We start from the raw sequence: 20,804 nt of genomic DNA on the forward strand, positions 1-20,804 counted from the left end.
TCTCAAGTATTTGTACATACACACACACACACACACACACACACACACACACAAGTTGTAACTCACCATTAAAATTTACAGCCCTAATATAACCAAGTAGCTCTTTTCCATCGATGGTGCTCATTCGTGGACAGAGGCCAATGTATCCAGGGCAGAGATCTTTGTGCATGTTGTGTAGAGCATATGCCATGGAATATACTGCATCGATAACAAACTGGACCTTCCCTTCCTGTTCGTAAGATGAATCTCGTGCAATTCGTTCCAACCCTGCAAATAAGAAGGAGAACCATCAATTGGCAGTGCTAGCTTTCCATAAAAGATGGCTTGGGTGCTAGGATTTCCATCCTCTCAGACATACTTAGTAAGTCTCAACTATTTGATTTCACTTCTGATTGATTTAATCTTGTCTTTATTGCATTGGGTTGTTCCAAACTGGGTATCTGGATTCTTTATTTGGAAAGAGCAGGAGCTGTTTCATTAGCATTCAATATAAGATAATTAGATATAAAATAAATTAGGAAAATGTTTTATCATCTTTATTTCCAACTTACTGAGTACCAGCATATTGTACACCCTAGTAATTGCATAATATTTGGGCAGTGACTTGATCTTTTGAGTAAAATGTCATTCTTTTTATCTTCCTCAACTCTAAAAGCATCAGTTAATTAGAAGCCCAAAGTAAGGTCTCTTTGTGCCTTATCTGTGTTCTTTTCAATGATAGCCATTCTGTGACCATTATAAGACAATATTTGTTTAAGTGACCAAGGTTATCTTTTTAAAGAACCATGCTATTTATTTTCTCTTTGAATTCAATTTTCCAGATCTTTCAAAATAAATGTCATTCAGAGAAACAGTGTCAATGTTCAGGCATAGGTATGGCTAAAATTTGGTATTAAAGATGAAAGTAAGTCATTTAAATCTGCTCATGCATCTTAATTGTCTGTAATAATCTTTAAATATAACAATATTTGTTTCTGTCACAATAACACATAGCTCTGCTAAATTTAGACAGTCAAACCAAAATTATTGTTTTCTGTTTGAGCATTTATACTCTGGCAGTGCTAGTTACTTTCTTCAATGAATTCATTTTCATTCATCTAATTATTGGGCATATTTTCCTTCTGGTCTTAATCTCCTGTGACACTTTTCCTTTCCAGAATGGTTGACATTCTAGTTTCTGAATCTGTTGGGCCAAACTCTGCTCTGTCCTTTTCCATATACTTCCTTTTTTTGCATGTCTCAACTACTCATTGTCCAAACTCAAGCCTCTTCTGATGCTGTCAACTTTTAGTATGGCTAAAAATATACTTTGAATCCAAAGAAATATACACTAATTATAAACTCTCAAACAATAAATTGATTTATAGTAATCAAGTTCATTTATTTTGAAAATGGACTTTTGGAAAGTTCATTTTCTAAGCCTTACTTGTGACCTAATGGCCACACAATATTTACAATTAACTAACATATTTCTAGGTAGTCTCCTTTAATTTTTTTGTTGTTGTTTCTTGTTTTTAGTGCAAGTTCCATGGCTTGAATTCAGGGCTTGGGTTCTGTCCCTGAGCATTTTTGCTCCAGGCTAGAATTCTACCATTTGAGCCACAACTCCATTTCCAGCTTTTTGGTGGTTAATTGGAGAAAAAGTCTCACAGACTCTCCTGCCAGGGCTGGCTTTGAATCAGGAGCCTCAGATCTCAGCCTTTTTTAAAAAAATGTATTTTCTTGTAAAGATGCTGTATGGAGGGGTGACAGTTACATCAGTAAGGTAATGAGTACATTTCTTGTTGAGCATTCTTACTGCCTCCTTTTTCTCCTTCTATCCCTTCCTTCTCCACTTGCCCCATTGCTCCCCCTTCCAAAGTTGTAAAGTTCATTTCCATCATAGTGTCTTGTGTGTCTTATTGTTGCAATGAGCCATCCTGTGTCCTTGTTTCAGCGTTTTGTTATTCCCCTTCCCCTCTCCAAATCAGATAAATGTATATACAAGATGCAAAGTACCAAAATCAAATACAGTGACAACAGGGATATACATACAATAGGAGGAAGAAACTGACTAAGCCACAGGAAAACACATAGAGATCTCAGCCTTCTGAGTTACTAAGATTACAGGTGTGATCCACCGGTACCCAACTGGGAGTGTCCTTTCAAGTTATACTCAATACCCCAATTAGGCTATCATTGTAAGGAAAAATTACTTCCCTAAAAACCTTCTCCTGATGACTTTTCAGGTTTGAGAGCACAAGCAGATGGTAACTACCACCACTTGTCATAACGAGGATCTTCAAGGTTCCAGAAGTACATTTGGCCCCCTCCAGCTACCTCAGCTTTATGATCTAAGTGATAATTTGTACAGACATGAGAATGATATAACAGTGTCCCCTTTCCCACTTCTGAGTTGTCCAAAGACAGCACTTCTGTGCCCAGAATCCCAGTGAGTTACTATGAAAATAGTCCTCTCGGTTTCTCACCACCATTTGTCTCCCATACTTTTAACCACAAATAGACAATTCATAAATACTTTAGAAGTATTACAGCAACTAAAAAAGATTCAGTTGTTTCTTTGTGGATACTTATCTGGCTACCAACACCTCTGGTTAGATCAGGACTGAGAGGGGGGTTTTCAGGACATAACACCAAAAGCTGCACAGTCCTGGAACAAAAAGGTTGCTTATGAAATAAAAGGCAAGTGGCACCAGGCCCCATTGGCTCATGCCTGTAATCCTAGCTACTCAGGAGACTGACATCGGAGGATTACAGTTTAAAGCCAGCCTGGGCAGGAAAGTCCTTGAGACACTCTCTCCAATTAACAACCAAAAGCTGTAAGTGGAGCTGTAGCTCAAGTGGTTGAGTATTCGCTTTGAGTAAAAAAAAAAACAAAAACCTCAGGGACAGTGCCCAGGCCCTGAGTTCAAGCCTCAGGACTGGGGGGACAGAGGTTAGTGATAGAAATTTGGTGATAGAAAAGGGATTCAGTAAAACCACATTTAAGATTTATCCTTAGGAGAGAAGGGATAGTAGGAGAAAAGCAAAGGAGAGGATACCAATGTTCAACAAGAAATGGAGTCATTACCTTACTGATGTAACTGTAACCCCTCTGTACAGCATCTTTACAATAAAATCATTTTTTTAAAAAAAGATTTCTCCTTAGATGGATACCCTCTGTTTCATTGACTTCACTTTACTTAACTTGGTGATGAAAAATGCAATCTTAAAAGGTCCAGAGCATGTTCATGGGCTCAGTCATCTTCTTAAGTACAGATTCCTTGGTGTCACGCTGTATTGACTGTATCAGAACCTTTTGCCTTGGGAACCTGAACAATCTGTCACATCAAAAGCTAGTCCAAGAGATTATGATAAAACCATTCCAGTTTGTGAATACATTTTTGTAAATCATTACTCTATCCGATGTCTGAACATTTGAAAAATATCAATATAAAGACATAGAAGAAGTATCAAAGTAAGAAAAATTACTTTGTGGTATATGAAACTAAGAGAACCCCACCAAGGAGTAAAATAAAGCCTTGACTTCAGTTCCTTCACTAGGGGGTTTGTTAGTCCTGGTATCCCCCCTGGGCACCATAATAAAGTAAGGTATTTGCATATCACTACACTATTCACTTACTTATGTACTTATTTACTTTTTAAAGTTGGGGGGGGTCAGAGGGATGGGTGTAGAGGAAGGAAGGGAGGGAGAGAATGCAGTCATAATGGTTAATGTATATTTTATGAAACTAAAAAAATTGAGGGGAGGATATGGACAAGGGATAAAGATGAGAGGTGTGACATTGATAAAGATGCATTGTATTCATAAACTGCTTTGCTGAGTGGCAACTCCTGGTACAACTACTTAAAGACAGTACAAATACAATTAAAAAATAAAAGAATTAAATATTTCCTCTTACCACAGAAAACATGAAGAAAGTGGGGAAAAGGGAAGACAAGAAAGGGAAAGGCTCAGCCTAAAATTTAAAATCAGCATAGACTTTTTAAATAAGTCAGTGTCTCAAGTTCCATGTCAAGTTGTTTGTCTCTCTGTTGCACACACACACACACACACACACACACACACACACACACACACAAGTATACTACACCTATTCCAAGGATATTGTCATTTGTTAATCTGGTTTTGTTTCCTTTTGTGGACATTAAGGAAAAGGGAATATTTCCACACTTCCATTACTGCAGGATGAAGAATGCACAGCAAGCACAGAACTGGCAAGAGTATAAGCCAAATTGCTTCAATGAAACCAATGACCATGGGAATATTACAGCATTTGGAATTTCCCACCATCCATGGGACCCATGTAAGAGCTAGACACATGTGAACATTCTCTCTCTTTAAATATTCTAGATCCAAAATGTTCTGCATTTACTATATTATTTTATTGTAATGGCACTGTAACCTATCTGGCAATTTATGAAACTATTCCTCAGCATTTAAATGGAATATAGAACATATTTATATATAATACTTTCCTGCTATGTTGAAATAGAGGCGTGTGAGTGTAGTCTTCCTTGACTTTTCTTTAAAAAAAAAAAGGGAATCAATTTTTATCTAACAAATTCCAAGGTACTTCTTTTTCTGCCAGTCATGGGGCTTGAACTCAGAGTCTGGGCTCTGTCCTGGAGCTTTTGCAAAAGACTACACTCTACTACTTTGAGCCACAGCTCCACTTCCAGTTTTTGAGTGGTTAATTGAAGCTAAAAGTCGCACAGGGACTTTTCTGCCTGAGCTGGCTTCAAACCTCGATCCTTAGATCTCAGCCTCTTGAGTAGCTAGGATGATAGGCATGAGCCACCAGCACGCACAAGTTCTCTTATATAACATACCACATTACTGAGTGTCTTAATTAAATTTTACTATTTACCTATTTCCTAGTATAGGGATAAAACTACTAATCAGTTTGAATGAATATTAAATACAACCAAGTATGTGCAGTTTTCTTTATAACTTTTAAAATAAAAATCTATCCAGTGACTGGTCTTCACATTTGAATCAATAGCCATTAAAAGACATTTTCTGTAAGTTGTAACAATATAGTCACAAGCAGAAGCATGGAAAACTATTCCTAAATCAAAAAGACCGGTTCTCTCAGGTTGCTTAGATCATGCATTGTTTGTTTGCTAACATTTGACTCTCATGATGACACATGAATGGCAGCTACTAGAGTTGACTTGGCTCTTCTCTTCCTCTGTCCTCTCCCATTCATCTATAAGAGGAGTTTAGGAAGCTGACAGTGACTAGTCAAATTAATTAGCTGCAAAATGTCATTATGCTACAGTTTCTGAAGTTACCTTTAATGCATTGCTGTGAAGTGCTAAATAATATCAAAGGCTGTATGTCAGCCATCCATTTAAAACATCACTGGTTGTAAAGTCATAGTGTGTTTCATTATGTAGCTTAAAATTAACAGCATATCATAACAGAGTATTTGTATGGTGGGAGATGAAGTTAGCCTTATAAATTTTACAGCATAGTTTTTCGATGCTTTCATTAGTGAAGCCACAAACTTCTAATTGCATTTCATGTTCTGGAAAGGATACTACATTTGTATTGGTCCAAGAAATACCCCCAGACACCAGTTAACATTGGTCACAACCTAGAATATATCTTTGTGCCTTTTTATTACCTTCTTAGTAAAAATCAAATCAGCTACAGCTGTGTGTGTGTGCATGTGTGTGTGTGTGTGTGTGTGTGTGTGTGTGTGTGTGGTGCACATGCGTATGCATGTGTACAAGCAAAGCATTGAGTTGCAATGGAAACTAAGAAGTCAGGAATTTTTCGTTTTTTTAGGGACACATTACTGTGGCATAGATTTGATTTACTTTCTAAAAATTTCATTTCCCATTCCTTGGGATGGAGTTCTGTTTTCCAAATTAAAATGCCAAAAAATTATTTTCATTTTCCTAAAATTAGTTCTACAAAGCTTCCAATATTAATGTAGTGATGGTCTAGTCAACAGGGGTCACTTCAGGATGGAAAAGGGAAGGAAGGAAGGAAGGAAGGAAGGAAGGAAGAAGGGAGAGAGGGAGGGAGGGAGGGAGGGAGGGAGGGAGGGAGGGAGGGAGGGAGGGAAGGAAAGAAGGAAGGAAAGAAAAGGAAGAGAAAAAAGGAAAGAAAGAGGGAGAGAAAGTAAGAAAGAGAGAAAGAAAGAGAGGGAGAGAAGGAGAGAGAAGGAAGGAAGGAAGGAAGGAAGGAAGGAAGGAAGGAAGGAAGGAAGGAAGGAAGGAAGGAAGGAAGGAAGGAAGGAAGGAAGGAAGGGAGGGAGGGAGGGAGGGAGGGAGGGAGGGAGGGAGGGAGGAAGGAAAGTCGTACCTATTGCTTTATTAACAGAAAACGTATCATCCAGTTTGTTGCTTTTCAGAAAAAAAATTGCTGTCTACTAGGAGTGAAAATTTTGGATACTAAATTTGTAGGTTTAAAATGCATTTTTAATTCCTTCTTGAATCATTCTTAAGTATATAGCAACTATTTGACACAATTAAATCATTTTTTGGAGTTGCTGCAGAGGAAATGGTAAGAAGGAGGAGGAGGAGAATCTGTAAACCTGAGAGGAATAAATATATTCCTGTGAGTGAAAATAAATTTAAAGGTCCCTCGGAATCCCACAAGGGACCCATAGGCCTCATTAGTGCTAGCCAGGAATAAAACTCCTATGCTCTATTCCTGCTTTCCCCAATACTGCACAAGCACATTACAGTGGCATGGCACAGAGACTTTAAATTTAGTTAGAAGTATAGCAAGAACCACACTGTGCATCGAAGGGTAATTGCTATCAAACTGAAAATCATGGGTCATATACAATTAAGATATACAATTAAGAAAACACAGGTGGCGGGTATGGGAACACATGCACCTATATGGCTACACAAGAACATTTTCTGAGCACTAGCATGAATAATGTCCCCCCATCCCCACACCCCTGAGACTCCACACCACAGAGGGATGAAAACATGAACTCTTCTCATGAGGCAGAAAAACAAACTGGCAGAAGAAAGCATCTCACTTTGGAAGAGGAGAGGTCTGAAGAGTCAGTAGACCCAAATTTGGATCCCAGCTAGACAAGGTGGAAGATATGAGGCCAAAGACACATTCCTGAAATGAAGTCTGAACCTTCATCAGGAAGATTGTCTGCTGAGTTTCAGTCTTTTCACCTCTCTGTGTACCATCCTATGCCCTGAATGTGAGTAGAGATCTCCAAGCCATTGAACCTCACCCAGCTGATCACTCAGTATTCTCCTCATTGTGGCCCAGATATTTCAAGCCTCAAGTCACATTAAGCTACTTAATAGTTCATGATTTTTTTAAACAAGGGAGGTGTCATTTAACAAAGCATCAGAATATAATGTGTCTTAATCTGTGTCACCTCCTTCAATCATTTCATCCCCCTCTGACCCCCCCTTCCCTTATATTTCTCAATTTGTATATATACAATGAAGTCTTCACTGAATTTCCCCCTCCCTGCCTCATTGTCTACCCCTCTCCATTTGATTGCCACCCCCCCACACACACAAGTAACCTTTTTTTTCAATTTTGTTGGACTTTGACTTACTTAGTATTTCTAAAAATAATTGTACTATTTGAGCTTTCCATAGCATCTATTATAATTCAGTTAATTCATTTGGAACCGGTTGCTTATTACCCAGTATGTTTATTTATTTAGCTCTCAGCACATTCTATCTACCACTAAGGAGAGAAATCATACAACCTTTGTTTCTCTGCATCTGGCTTCCTTCACTTAATATAATTGTTCCCAAGTCTTTCCATTTCCTTACGAATGGCACAATATCATTCTTTTTAATAGATAAGGAAAATTCCATTGTGTCTATATACTACATTTTCTTAATCCATTCATCCACTGAGGGGTATCGAAGCTGATTTCATATTTTGGCTATGGTGACTAGTGCTGCATGATTTTTTTTTTAATGTAACAGCTTTGACTAGACCATGGAGCATCTTAAATTCTAGCATTAATACTGACTATTGTTCACTTGAAACAAAGAGCTGTGATGAATATTTAAAACAACTTCTGAGAATGGTTCATAAAAAGAATTGAAGTAAGGCTGGGTTGATAGGAGAGATGTAAGTTGGGAGACAGGCCAGGCAGAGATTGGAAATAGAAGGAGATTGTGGAAATTAAAGTAAAAGAAGAAACTATACTTCATATGTCCAGTTGATATAACTGACCTCCTGATGAAGTAGAGCAGTCAGACTCAGGGAATCAACATCTTAGGGATTTGATGCTAGGTAATAAACAGAACATTAGCACCATGAACAAAATTTGGAAAAACCACATGCATAATAAAGGTTATGATAATTCTCCAACTGCACCAATACTTCAGATAAAAGGGCTGATTACTCACATCCCTTGTTAGCCAATAACACATATATGATAATTCATGTCTATGATCCCACCTATGTCAGAAGTTATAGACAGAGTATCATGATCTGAAACTGGCCCTGGGTCAAAATGTAAGACATTGTCAGAAAGAAAATTCCTATCTAGAGGCATAGTGCAAATGGCAGAGCACTTGCCTAGCAAGTTCAATGTCTAGAGTTTGAATTTCAGCATCTTTCGCCTACAAAGATATAATAAAAGGTTCACATGTTTAGAAGAATCATATAGCAATAATATGGTTGGACATTTATTTGTAACATTTCAATAATGTGACCCACCTTTTAGACAAGGACCTCATGCTGTACGGAGTAAAACCAATGGCCTGAAACACAGCTTATGTTCTACAGGTAACAGTGCCACCAACTAACTTTGTGGCTTTGGGCAAGTCATGATCTCTGGGGCATTTGTTTACTTCTCTTTCCACTAAGAGAACCGAGTGAGATGATATAACAGTTCCTCTAGAATTACAATTCTGTGTTCTGTTCTAACTAATTCCTCCCTCTGCTCTCTAAAACACTGGAGGATTATATAAGGATGTCACTGAGCAAACATTATCAGAATCAATTCTCTAAATGGTATAGAATATCCCATAACTGGGCCATTATGGAGACCTGGAAATTCTGCACTAGCCAAATGTCAATCTGAGCTTTCATTCCTACACCCAGTCTGATTCTGTCACCACATTTTCATCAATCTTAGACCAAAGCCATAGATCAAATTCCTCATTAAAAAGAATCAGTGGCAGAGAAAAAGAGAGGGAGGGTACTACTTAAATTGGAAAGGATACAAATAACACCTCTTTCAAATTAAATTATTGTTATTCTTCTTTTACTAAGAAAAACATTAAGACTCAAAAAGATAGTTTGCCCCAAATCATAAAGTTTAGGTAGTAATGCTCATTTAAATCTATGTGTGTCTGCCTCAGAATCTCCCAAAATGTTTACTCTGCTTCTATGAAATTTTCCTCAGATCTCTCAGTTATAACCAAATCTTTAAAGACAATGGTCCTTTAAAAAACTATACATTTGTATACAAATATTAATAAACAATAATTGTGTTTCAATTTACTACTCAGGAGAAACATGTTTTGATAGCACTTTAAGCATTTTCTCTAACCTTCAGAAAACGTTCAGTCATGTACTTAAGATTAAATTCGCTGGGCTGGGAAGGTGGCTCAGTGGTAGAGCGCTTGCCTTGCATGACAGAGGCCCTGGGCTCGATTCCTCAGCACCACATAAGCAAAAAGAAAAAAGCCGGAAGTGGTGCTGTGGCTCAAGTGGTAGATTGCTAGCCTTGAGCTGAAGAGCTGAGGGACAGCGCCCAAGCCTAGAGTTCAGGCCCCACCACCGGACCCCCCCCCCAAAAAAAGATTAAATTTGCATAAAATGCCTGAAATACAAAAATAAAATAAAATAAAGAACAGAAAACAAATGATATTTGTGACAAAGTCGCAAGCCAATAAAGCTTATCAATTTACCCTAACAAAATTATACCAGACTATTTTAGTCTTGGTTGGAAGGATGCTTGTTTATGGCTGTAGGATTTCTCTAGGAAAATAACCTCAAACTCAAAAGAGAGCTGCACACTGGAAGGCTCCTCTCTGAAGCCTTCCACTGTAGGCTTTGTCAAGGACCCATAGATTCATCTGCATTGGACTAATGAACTAATTTGAGCCCCTGCCTTATCTATTTACAAAGGGCAGAGGAAATGGGAAGATAAGAGTCCTTTGCTGAAAATCACCTGTTCTCCTTCTTCTATAATTTAAATGTAGTAGCAAGAACTGAAGACTCTTAGCTGACTGCAGACAGACCCATCAGGAGTCACTTGTAAATCAGCCACTGAAGAGCTCTAGATCAGCCCACAATAACTCTCTCTTTTGTACGGCAGGAAATGGAAAGTGCTTCAGGCAGGTACCAGGTGTCCCCTTCAGGTGTTAAACTTCCCAGGCAATGCCCTAGGGTTTCTAAGACACTGAAAAATCTGAGGTAAGTGGCAGAGTAAGATTAAGAGTGTATCTTCAGGCAAAACAACCAGTTTAAAAGAAAGACATTCAGAAGAGCAAGTTATTACACAGATAGATCCCCAAGTCCCTAAACAAAGAAAAGGCTGTTTGATTAAATCTGATCATTTGCATTTTTCTACATAATTACCTCAGATCAGACACAAAAGAGACAAATTTTGATTTTCAATAGGATGTAAAATGGTTGATGTGAAAGTTCTCTCTTTAAAGGGAATTAAAGACCTTTCCCTCTGTAGATACATGCAAAAAATTCATTATAATTCCAGAAGTGAAGACATCTAACTTTTCCCCTCCCAAGATGTTACAGTCATAGCAAACTATGACTTCGCTCAGGATTTTCCCTATGAAAGCATATGTCATTTCTTTCTGATTCCACAATAATATGAAGTTTTAGTAGAAATGTGGAAAACAGTATGCAAAGAAGAAAATGGAGAATGTATATTAGCCTGCTGTCTTACCCACTGTTTGTATATTGGTCTACTGCTTTGCTGAGCATCTCTTTCTTTGACTCTTTATTTTTAAGCATTAAGGTGATATACATTTTTAATATGTGTAATCTTTTCAATATGCTGTATACATTCCACCTAGAGTGGAATGTCCCCACATATTAGGAAAGTACAGTTTTAATATGGTCTTTGAGTTTAACTGGGGATTCTTGTGCAATCTTAATAGATTCATGGTTTCACATTAAAGTTTTTCTTGAATCTCACTTGATAGTTGAGGGATTTCAGCTTTATGATTACTATAATTTCTCTCAATGGTATTTATTGAAAAGATCCTCTCTATTCATTTATGTGGTCACTTTTAATACATATCTAATTCTCATACATTCTTAGATATATAGCTGAAGTTTCTGCTCAATCATTTCTCTTACTACATTTTTCTAACAATTATAATTTTATATTGTTACATCATTGGCTCATTGTTTATATTATGCTCAATTTTTTAAAATTGTGCTTCCAAAAGTTGGTACGTTTTCTTAGACTCATATCAATTTTTAAAAATAATTACAGACAGCTTGACATAGTTACCATACTAAATTTCCACTTGAGAATATTAAATCTCTGTTTCATCAGATCTCCTTTTGGAATTCTCAGTAGAAGATTGTTCATTCATATATTTTTTCTTAAGTTGATTCTTCTACTCTCATGTTTCACCTTTTTATAAAATAGGATTTTTTTTCATTTGATTTCTAATGGGTTGTCCTTGGCATAATTCATGAATTTCAATTCATTTTTATTTACTCAATATTTTCTTGTCCTCTTCTTTAAAGTCTATATCGTAGAAGGCCCAGAGAAGACCTCTTTGTTCCACACAAGAAAACATAAAACAAATCAAGGGCTCCCACTTCAAACAGATCAAGATGTTATATTCTGCCTCAAAGTCTTTTATCCTTCATTCATAAAATAAGAATTTACTACCTTTGTTGCCTAGTGGTTCTGAGGGTTAAATGAGAAAATTCAGGACATCTGTTACATTATGTAGCGAATAAATAGCCACCATTGGGTATAAAATATTTAGTCTTCTATGATGAGTCACATTTTTACAGTTATACCAACAAAAGAAACCACAACAGAAAGTGATAGGAATACATACATCTGTTCAGTTAATATAAAAAGGCCAATTTAACCTCCAAAATTCTATCTATTGAGGTTCAAATTTAGGACAATTATTCTAGTAAGTATAGGTCTTAACATAAATTCCTTAAATTTCCTGATTGTGTTTTCCTACCTATAAAATGAGGGCACAACAGTAACCATCCCATAAAGTTACTGCCGTATTTACATGAGTTATAAAGCAGTTGGAAGATTAGGTTGAAAACAGGCACTACTTAAAGTATGTCAACATCTCTGTTATCATCATCTTTGTTATCATCTGTTGTTATTATTGAGCAGAAAACAGGATCCAGTAATAGTCAACAGTTGACCATGTCTTTATGTGATAGAGTTATATACAGGCTAAGATCTGGAGAATAAATGGGAGTAAACCAAGTGAGCAAGGTATACAGGGGAAGGGCAAGAAGCTGACACAGATCCAGCGGTAATGGTGCAGAAGAGTGTGATGAGTTGAAATACAAAACAGGATGATATCATGGTGAGGCCTGAGGAGGAGCTGGGGCCAGAAAGAGCACCCAACAGGATGCCAAAGATCCATCTGTGTTTTTCTTTTCTTTTCTTTTTTGGGGAGGAGGGGCAGTTCTGGGGCTTAAACTCAGGGCCTGGGTGCTATCATTGAGTTTTTTTTGTGTGAGGTTACTGCTCTACTACTTGAGCCTCAGTTCTATTTCTGAGATTTCAATATTTAATTGCAGATCAGGGCTCACAGACATTCCTTTCCTTAGTTGCCTTTAAACCATGATCCTCAGAACTCACTCTCCTGAGTAGCAGGATTATGGATGTGAGCCAACAGTACCTACCCTGTCTCTCAAGAGCAGTGGGAAGCTATAGAGTGGTAAAAACATCAGATTTACAGTTCACAAAGAGCACTTGGTCAGGAGAATCTGTAGGATGAAGGGAAGCATGGAAGGGCCCTTCTGAGAGTTTCTCTCAGAGGTTTATCTCATCTCTGTATATGGTGGCATAGGCCAACGTGGTGATGAAGATGAAGAACAGTGAAAGTGCTGGAAACCTATTAGAAGATAAAATTAACAAGATATGGAAGCTCAAACAAAGGCTGATAATACAAATTATTTGCAGGTTCTTGGTTTAGGTATCTACACAAACCTGATGCTCTTCAGTGAGATAAAGGACATTGTCCAGGCCAGAAATAGGATGTCCTACTAAATAACTCCATATTTGCCTAATGGGAAACCAACACAGTGTGTCTCTTCCTATTAAGTAAATACCTTGGGTGATATACAAGTTCATACAAACATATTAACTGAAATAAGGTAGCTTCAGGAAAGAACTCAGTGTACTTCCTTAGGAAGGCAAAATCATAATTCAACAAATAAACACCAGGAAATGGATACTTGAGAGGGGTGGGTGGGATGGGGTCGGGGGTGGTGGGTAAGATGAATGAAGAGAAGAATGGAAGGAGAATGCAATCAAAATTCAATGTATACCCTATAAAATTAAGAAAAGTGAGAGAAGGGTGAGTAGGAATGTTGAAAAGGGCAACATTGATGAAGACGTAATTGTATTCAGAAACTGCTTTGTTGAACGGCAACTCTGTGTACAACTACTTTGACAATTTGTTTAAAAAAGAAACATAGGAATGCACATGCTAAAATGACTTTTAAAAACATCCTTTCTGAAGTTGGATGTGATGGTTCACTCCTATAATCCTAGCTACTTGGTATGTTAACAATAGTAGGGTCATGGTTCAAAATTAGAGTATAAAAGTTCATGAAAGCCCTCTCAACCAATAGCTAAGTATGGTGGCAATTATCTATCATCTCTCAGCTATGATATTTGCTGAGATCAGAAAGAACATTATTCTAGGCCAGCCTAGGCAAAAGAAAAAGAAAGAAAAAGAATGGCAGGATGGAAGGAGAGAAGGAGGGAGAGGAGGAGGAAGGAAAAAGGAATGAGGAAAGTAGGGAAAGAAGGAGGGAAGTAGGGAAGGAAGGAGGAAAATAGGGAAGGAAGGAAGGAAAGAGGGAAGGAAGGAGGAAGGAAGGAAGGAAGGAAGGAAGGAAGGAAGGAAGGAAGGAAGGAAGGAAGGAAGGAAGGAAGGAAGGAAAGAAAGGAAAGGAAAGAAAGGAAAGGAAAGGAAAGGAAAGGAAAGGAAGGAAAGGAAAGGAAGGAAAGGAAGGGAAGGAAACCTCTGTGACATGATCCATTAGTAGTACTTGAAATCATTACAGATGGGCATACTTTTAAAATACACAGAAATCAAGCACCATCACAAATAATAACAGGAAGCAATTTTTCTTGAAACTGTGTTTCATGTATAAGGCATGTGTACTAAGATCTGTGTTGTCATATCATAAATTGTTCATCTGGAGTTCAATCCAAAAAAATATGCAACTCCCTAAACCATTTCAATTTTCTTTCTTTACTAATTATGAAACTGAGGCAGAAGGACAGGGTGTTTTTTTTTTTGTTTGTTTTTGTTTTTTTTTCTGGTCCAGCAGCACATGAAGGAGCAGAGCAAGGAAAGAACCCAGAATCCCCTCACTGGACGACTCTCCCATTAGGTCACGTGGCATCATTCAGCCCTGTAATTATTGAGTTCCACAGACAATAAGTTAAACTTAAGGGAGTCATTAAACGAGTTTGCTCATGAGGACTTGCATATTTATAAGATCATTTCTTTGTTGCTTTGTATGTCCCTCCCCCAACGGTATAACCCCTGTTTTCACTGTATTTGATGTTGGTATAATTTGTGGAGGGGAAGGGGAAAAATACCAGATCGTTTAAATAGGGATACAGGTGGACCCATTGCAACATGAGATGTACAAGTCGTTATGTCGAAAACGAACTTTACAACTTTGGGGCGGGGCAGGGGGGGGGGGGGTTGGGCAGAGGGATGTGGGAAGGGATGGAAAGGGGAAACAAACATGCTTGATAAGAAATGTACTCATTACCTTGCCCATGTAATTGTAACCCCTCTTTACGATATTTTCACAATTTAAAAAAAAAGCCTTGAAGGAATGTGAATTACAGAAAAAAATCGGTGACATAAAGGTTGGCGTTAGGAGAAGATTGTCTAATTCAAAGGGTAACTGTATGAGAGTCAAAACCCATAACAAAGAGCCATACTTTAAATAATTTTCCAGTGTCTGTGTGTGCTACGGAACGGCCCAGATGAAAAACAAAAACAACCGTTGACTCTACAATACGGTCAATCCTCTGGATGACTGGTTAGGTCTTTCACTTTTCTTCCCAATTTTAGGGGTCACAGCACAGGCGTAGGTATAATGCCAGTGGCTGATTAAAGCAGGTCTCAATCTGTCTACCCGAGTGTCTGGGCCATCCTTCATAGGGACAGGGAGACCAGACAAAATGACCTCTCTCGCTGCCTCCCAATTAATACAATCAGCCTCTGCTTCTATCAGACATCTTCAGGGATGCAGAGTGTACCCAACTGCAGGTCCTCAGGAGAAATCAGTAAACAAAGGGGCTGCTAATGGGGCTTAATGAATAAGAAGAATTCAGCCCACAGTCATCAATTTTTCCTTTGCAGTTTGTTTCCTAGTATTATTTTCTCCTGACAGTAATCTAAACCCTCTGAGAGGCTAGGAGTAGATGCAATTCTTCTGAGTTTTCTGTGAACCCTAACTTAAGATGCACCCTGATATATCTTAAGTGGACAGCTGTGCTTGTAAACCAACCCAAACTGATCTTGCTAAAGAGGAACACAGAAATAAAATAACCCAATTATCCATCCCCAAGTTCCCCAATCTCTTTTGCTTTATTATTGCATTGAGTATTACTCCAGGAAAATTATTACAAGATCTGTTCGAGTAAATGGGGATGTTTGGTCAAATAAACTAAATCCATGCCTTCTACCTTTACGTTTAAACAATGTAAAGCCAAGGTGGACTTAGTATAAAAAAGATACTTTTCATTGAAGAGTAAATAGATCAGCTGAGACTAACCACATTAGACAATGTAGCAATAACAGATGAGGTAAATTCTGAATGACAACTTGTGGCAAGCTCCTCATAAATCAGGAACCTACAATTGTAGTTCAACACTTCCCAAACAGTGTTCATTAAGCATTATCTGAAATTTCTTTTAAAAAAAAAAACGAGCTTTTGACTAAGAATACAACTTAATGTAAAATAGTTTGACCAGTATTTTCCTAAAATTAAATGCAACTTATATAAAATATGGTGTTCTTCACCATGTGCAGCAGATAAGCTAAATTATCACTCATGGCTTATAGGCACTACACGCATGGACTTCTGGACCAGAAAGAACAGAATTCGCCACCCATGATGTATTCTGGTAACAAGCCTGGGTTTCACCTGGAAGTATGGAGCAAAACTCACTAGAATAGCTTAGTATTACCCTTTGTATGCAAATGCAAAGGAGAAAAAAAATACCCTGAAAATATTTCCATCTTTAAACTTTCCAAGCATGCAAAGGCAGAAAGAATTGAAAATATTTTCATCTTTAAGTGTTCATCACATGTTTTGAATATTCAAACACATTTGGTGAGAAAAAAAACTATAAATAGAAAATTGATAAATTTAGAACTAATGTGAAAATCATAGCCTGAGATGCACTTGAAATTTATTTCTAACAAATCTGTTTTTCTCTGTGATTTATTTTTTGCTACACAAATTATGTTACTGACACCAAGGACTAGGATAGAAAATTGAAGATATGATAAAGGAAATATTTAGACAGAATGGCCCAACTGTACAAATGTTCATAAATATCCTTCCACTCAGAAACTGGAAGGAGACCTCACGTAGAGATCTATCATGAGCCAGCTGCCATGTTAGATAAGATGAAAATGCTGTAGCATACTTTACCAAAAACTCCTTGAGGCACGATTTATAATTCTTATATTTTTAGATGTGGAAACTGAGTCCAAGATAGATTAAATAATGAGCCTGTTATCACAGACTTAGAAGACATACAACCAAGACTTCATAGTAAGTCTTTTTACCCAAACTGTTCTTTCTTGTTTTTCAATGCAACACAAGGATAATTAATAATGACTGTGCCCACAAGAGTACTGTGGGTATCAGATTCAGATGAAAATATAGCCTGTTACCAAGTCCTTACATGGATCTATAGTGAACATTGAACGTTGGACTTCATATCACAATCTTCTTGTGTGAAAATGGCATTTGTTAATTTATGAGTTTTCTAGCAGCCTCTCCATCAACTGTAGGAACAAGACAGACCCAGCTTTTAGAATCATCTGGAAAACCACCCTCTCTTTCAGAGGCAGGCTCCTTCCTACTTGCATTGAACACCTTGACTCCTGCAAACACCTAAGGCTGTTTGTGCGTCATCATGAGTCGTACCACCTTGCTAGTTCACCACTTTTTTTTATAGACAGAACACATAATGCTTTCCAGGGCACATGGCTAATCAGAATGAAGACTAAAATTTCCAATTTCTTTTGTGGCTGATTTTCGCTGTGAAGAGGAGGAACCTTTTTCAAAAGACAGAACGTATGCCCTCTGCCTCTTCATTATTTTTTTCAATCCTGTCCTATAGATTACCATAAAGGGCAGATGTGATCACCAAAATCATACCTGTGATCTAGAACCAGGAGGCCTGAGTCACACCCCAGACAGTGTGGAACAATAAGCTGCTAGCAGCATGGGTTCCTAAGGTCTGAAGATGCAGATCCACTCTCACTCCCAGATGAAAGCTTCCTTTGGTCTTATCAAGTAGAAAAATAAAAGTTCTGTCTTATGTAAATCAGTGTTTCACTCTGTTACCTATAGCAGGGCATAATCTTGACTGACACATCACTATGATCTTTTATACAGCTACGCCAAAGGAGAGTAACAAATTCACCACCACAGTTGGCCTTCCCATTGTTTTATAATTTTTTAAAGTATTTTTCATTATCTTTAAGTAGCTCTACAAAGGATTTGCCATTCACCAAAGCAGTTTGTGAATAGAGTGCATCTTGATCACTGCTACCCTTCGCAATCCACCTCATCCCTCACTTACATCATATTTAAATTTTTTGCCTCTTAACAAAGCACTTTATATGTATAATACATGATGATTGGTCTCATCACTTCAACATCTTCACCTCCCTTAACCCACCCCTTCCCTTACATTTATCAATTCTGTGGTATATACGCTGGATTCTTCTCTGCATTCTACCCCCTTCCCTGCTTCATTCTTCTATAAATTGTTTTTTAACTATTATTTCATTTGTGAATTAGCATGCATTGGTATTATGAGGGGGTTTTACTATATTTCTACATATGCACATAGTAAATTTTGAACCAATGTACCTTCCCCATTGTATTCAGTTTTTCCTGAAACAATAGGAAAAACATGAAATGTATAACAGAATTCACAACATCTATGCTAAGCCCAGATAAATAACATAACCTGTCTTAATTTGACGATCACCAATGAATAAGAGATAATGTCTTGAATGTCCCATTTAACCAACCAACTAAACACTGGTTTCTACAGCAGTCTTGTGCCCATTTCCACAAAATACTAGTCAATTAGGTCTCCAGTTTGTATACATTTAACCTTAAAATGCCTTTTAACCTGAGTACCTCTTCTTTTTTTTAATAAGTTTTTTATTATGAAAATACCATGCAGAGGGGTTACAATTATATGAGCAAGGTAATGAGTACATTTTCTATCAAGCATTGTTGCCTCCTCCTTTGTTTTTCCCCTACCATCCCTGCCCTCCTATCTCCACAACTACGCTCTCGCCCCCCCCCCTCCGCCACCCTCCAAAGTGGTAAAGTTCATTTTTCAACATAGCATCTTGTACATCTCATTGTTGCAGTGGGTCCACCTGTATCCTTATTTAAACAACTTGTTTTTTCCCTTCCCCTCCACAAGTTATACCAACATCAAATACAGTGAAAACAGGGGTTGTACCATGGGGAAGGGACATACAAAGCAACAAAAAAAAATCACCTTATAAATCTGTTAGAAACAATAGCAAGAAAGAAAAAATAACTTGTGTCCTTATCTTGGGGTTCATTTTGCCTAACATCATCTTATCTGAGTTCTGCTTGTCTCAGACATATACTAGTTATTGCAAATAAGGGAAACCATGAGACCTATGTTTGGGTCTAGTACCTCTTCTGAATTAATGAACTTTCCTGGTGCCTTCAAACAAACCAATTGCTATGCATGAAATAAACAAGGAAGAAACGAAAAGCCTTTCAAAGTGATTTTTTGTTTGTAGATCATCCTCTTATCCTTATTTTCAGACAGTGTTGCTCATGGCCCACAAGCACATGCCTGTGTTTTTGTGTGTCACTTGATTCTGGTACACATGCTAACATGTCAGTGACTATTAGCATCCCTCCCCCCATCCTCCCTTCCTGAATCTGTCTGTAGTGAAGAGCACCTTCCACTGCTAGAAACTGGGAAGAATAGGCAGGCTACTTCCTACCTTGTCAGGGTACCACACAATAACCCTTCGTCCTTTATTTTTCTAAATAGAATCCATTAGCCAATTACATTCCCTTATGGGAACTAGTTATTATTGTACTTCACATCCTTGTCATCTGATAACAAATATAGTAAATAAATAAGACAGACTCAAAGTCCTCAAAAGTGATTATAGTTGGCAGGTATGGGCTTTCTGTCAATTCACTAGACAAGTTGGTCTGATTTAGAAGAGTAGATTAAGCTGACCGAGGGTTTCTTGAACTCTGTGACTGTTTTCTACTCTCTTCTCAATTAAATTTGCAGAGCAATTTTCGGTGCCACATCCTTGTCATTTTGTTTCAGTCACAATATTAGCTGATGCCTACCTAACATTTAGTACACGTCTAACAAAGTTAAGAAGTAGATGAACCTAGTTGCCTGTGTGTCTTGCTTTTGAATTTTACTCTTCTAAGTAACCATCCTTGTTTTCTATTCTTGCCCAACAAGTGCCAAGATGAGTGGGACAAACTGGTTCACATTGAATAGTAATGTTGAATACACTCATGGTACCGGCTAGGATGTATTTTGTGAACAACCCTGAATTGTTGTCCCTATGAGGTCAACAAGTTGTATGCTAAAGACAATCAACAAATATATACCAACCATTTATCTCAGCTGCCCCAAAGATCACCCTCTCCTTAAATTTCCGAGGAAACAATAAAACAAGGGGAAAAGTACTCATAATGCTAATCAAATCCCATAGTATTCCTTTTATAGTTGGATAGTACATAAACATTTTAAATCAAATATGTAAACACACTTAATATGACAATTGATCCACTCATCTATGGAGGGGCATCTGGGTTCCATATCTTAGCTATAGTGAATAATGCTACGATAAACATAGTTGTGCTGGTAGCTTTAGTGTGATCTTGTTTGTGATCATTTGGGTAAATGCCCAAAAGTGGGATTGCTGGGTCATAGGGGAGCTCTATGTTGAGTCTTTTGAGGAACCTCCATACTGGGAAAGTATTTTTTTTAACATTCCTCATCCAACTTACACTACAGCTTCCTGATTGTCTCCTTACGTAAGAGGTACTCCAACATTTCTTGTGCCTTAGCATGAGGAGAATTTGATTTGTACTCTGCCACTTGTGATGATAAGTAAAATACAATTCCACTAAAAGACATAATAACTGAATTCTGCTTTATCCTACGGAGGGCTCCATTACAACTGTACAGGTAAACATGCAATTAGGAGCAAAAGTAAAGAAAGAGTTTTAAACTAATTAGACATAGACTGTAGAAGAGGAATTCACTGATTGTGCCTTTAATACAGAAAACAGGTCTGTTAGGTCAATTTCAAAACAAAAATACAATAGGTTT

The 20,804-nt window shown here is 37.6% G+C and overlaps 1 protein-coding gene across 2 annotated transcripts in view; it reads right to left on the reverse strand.

Annotated features, from left to right (window-relative positions):
• Grm8 (glutamate metabotropic receptor 8) overlaps positions 1–20,804 on the reverse strand; it is a 718,499-nt gene that overhangs the window by 250,403 nt on the left and 447,292 nt on the right. For both annotated transcript variants that reach the window (XM_042695988.1, XM_042695989.1), the window contains one exon: positions 67–267. In XM_042695988.1, the coding sequence (XP_042551922.1) occupies positions 67–267 (201 nt within the window). The remainder of the gene's footprint in view (positions 1–66; positions 268–20,804) is intronic.

Source organism: Dipodomys spectabilis, unplaced genomic scaffold (assembly GCF_019054845.1).
Source record: "Dipodomys spectabilis isolate Male_0828 unplaced genomic scaffold, ASM1905484v1 ptg000197l, whole genome shotgun sequence".
In the NCBI taxonomy this organism is placed as follows: Eukaryota; Metazoa; Chordata; class Mammalia; order Rodentia; family Heteromyidae; genus Dipodomys; species Dipodomys spectabilis.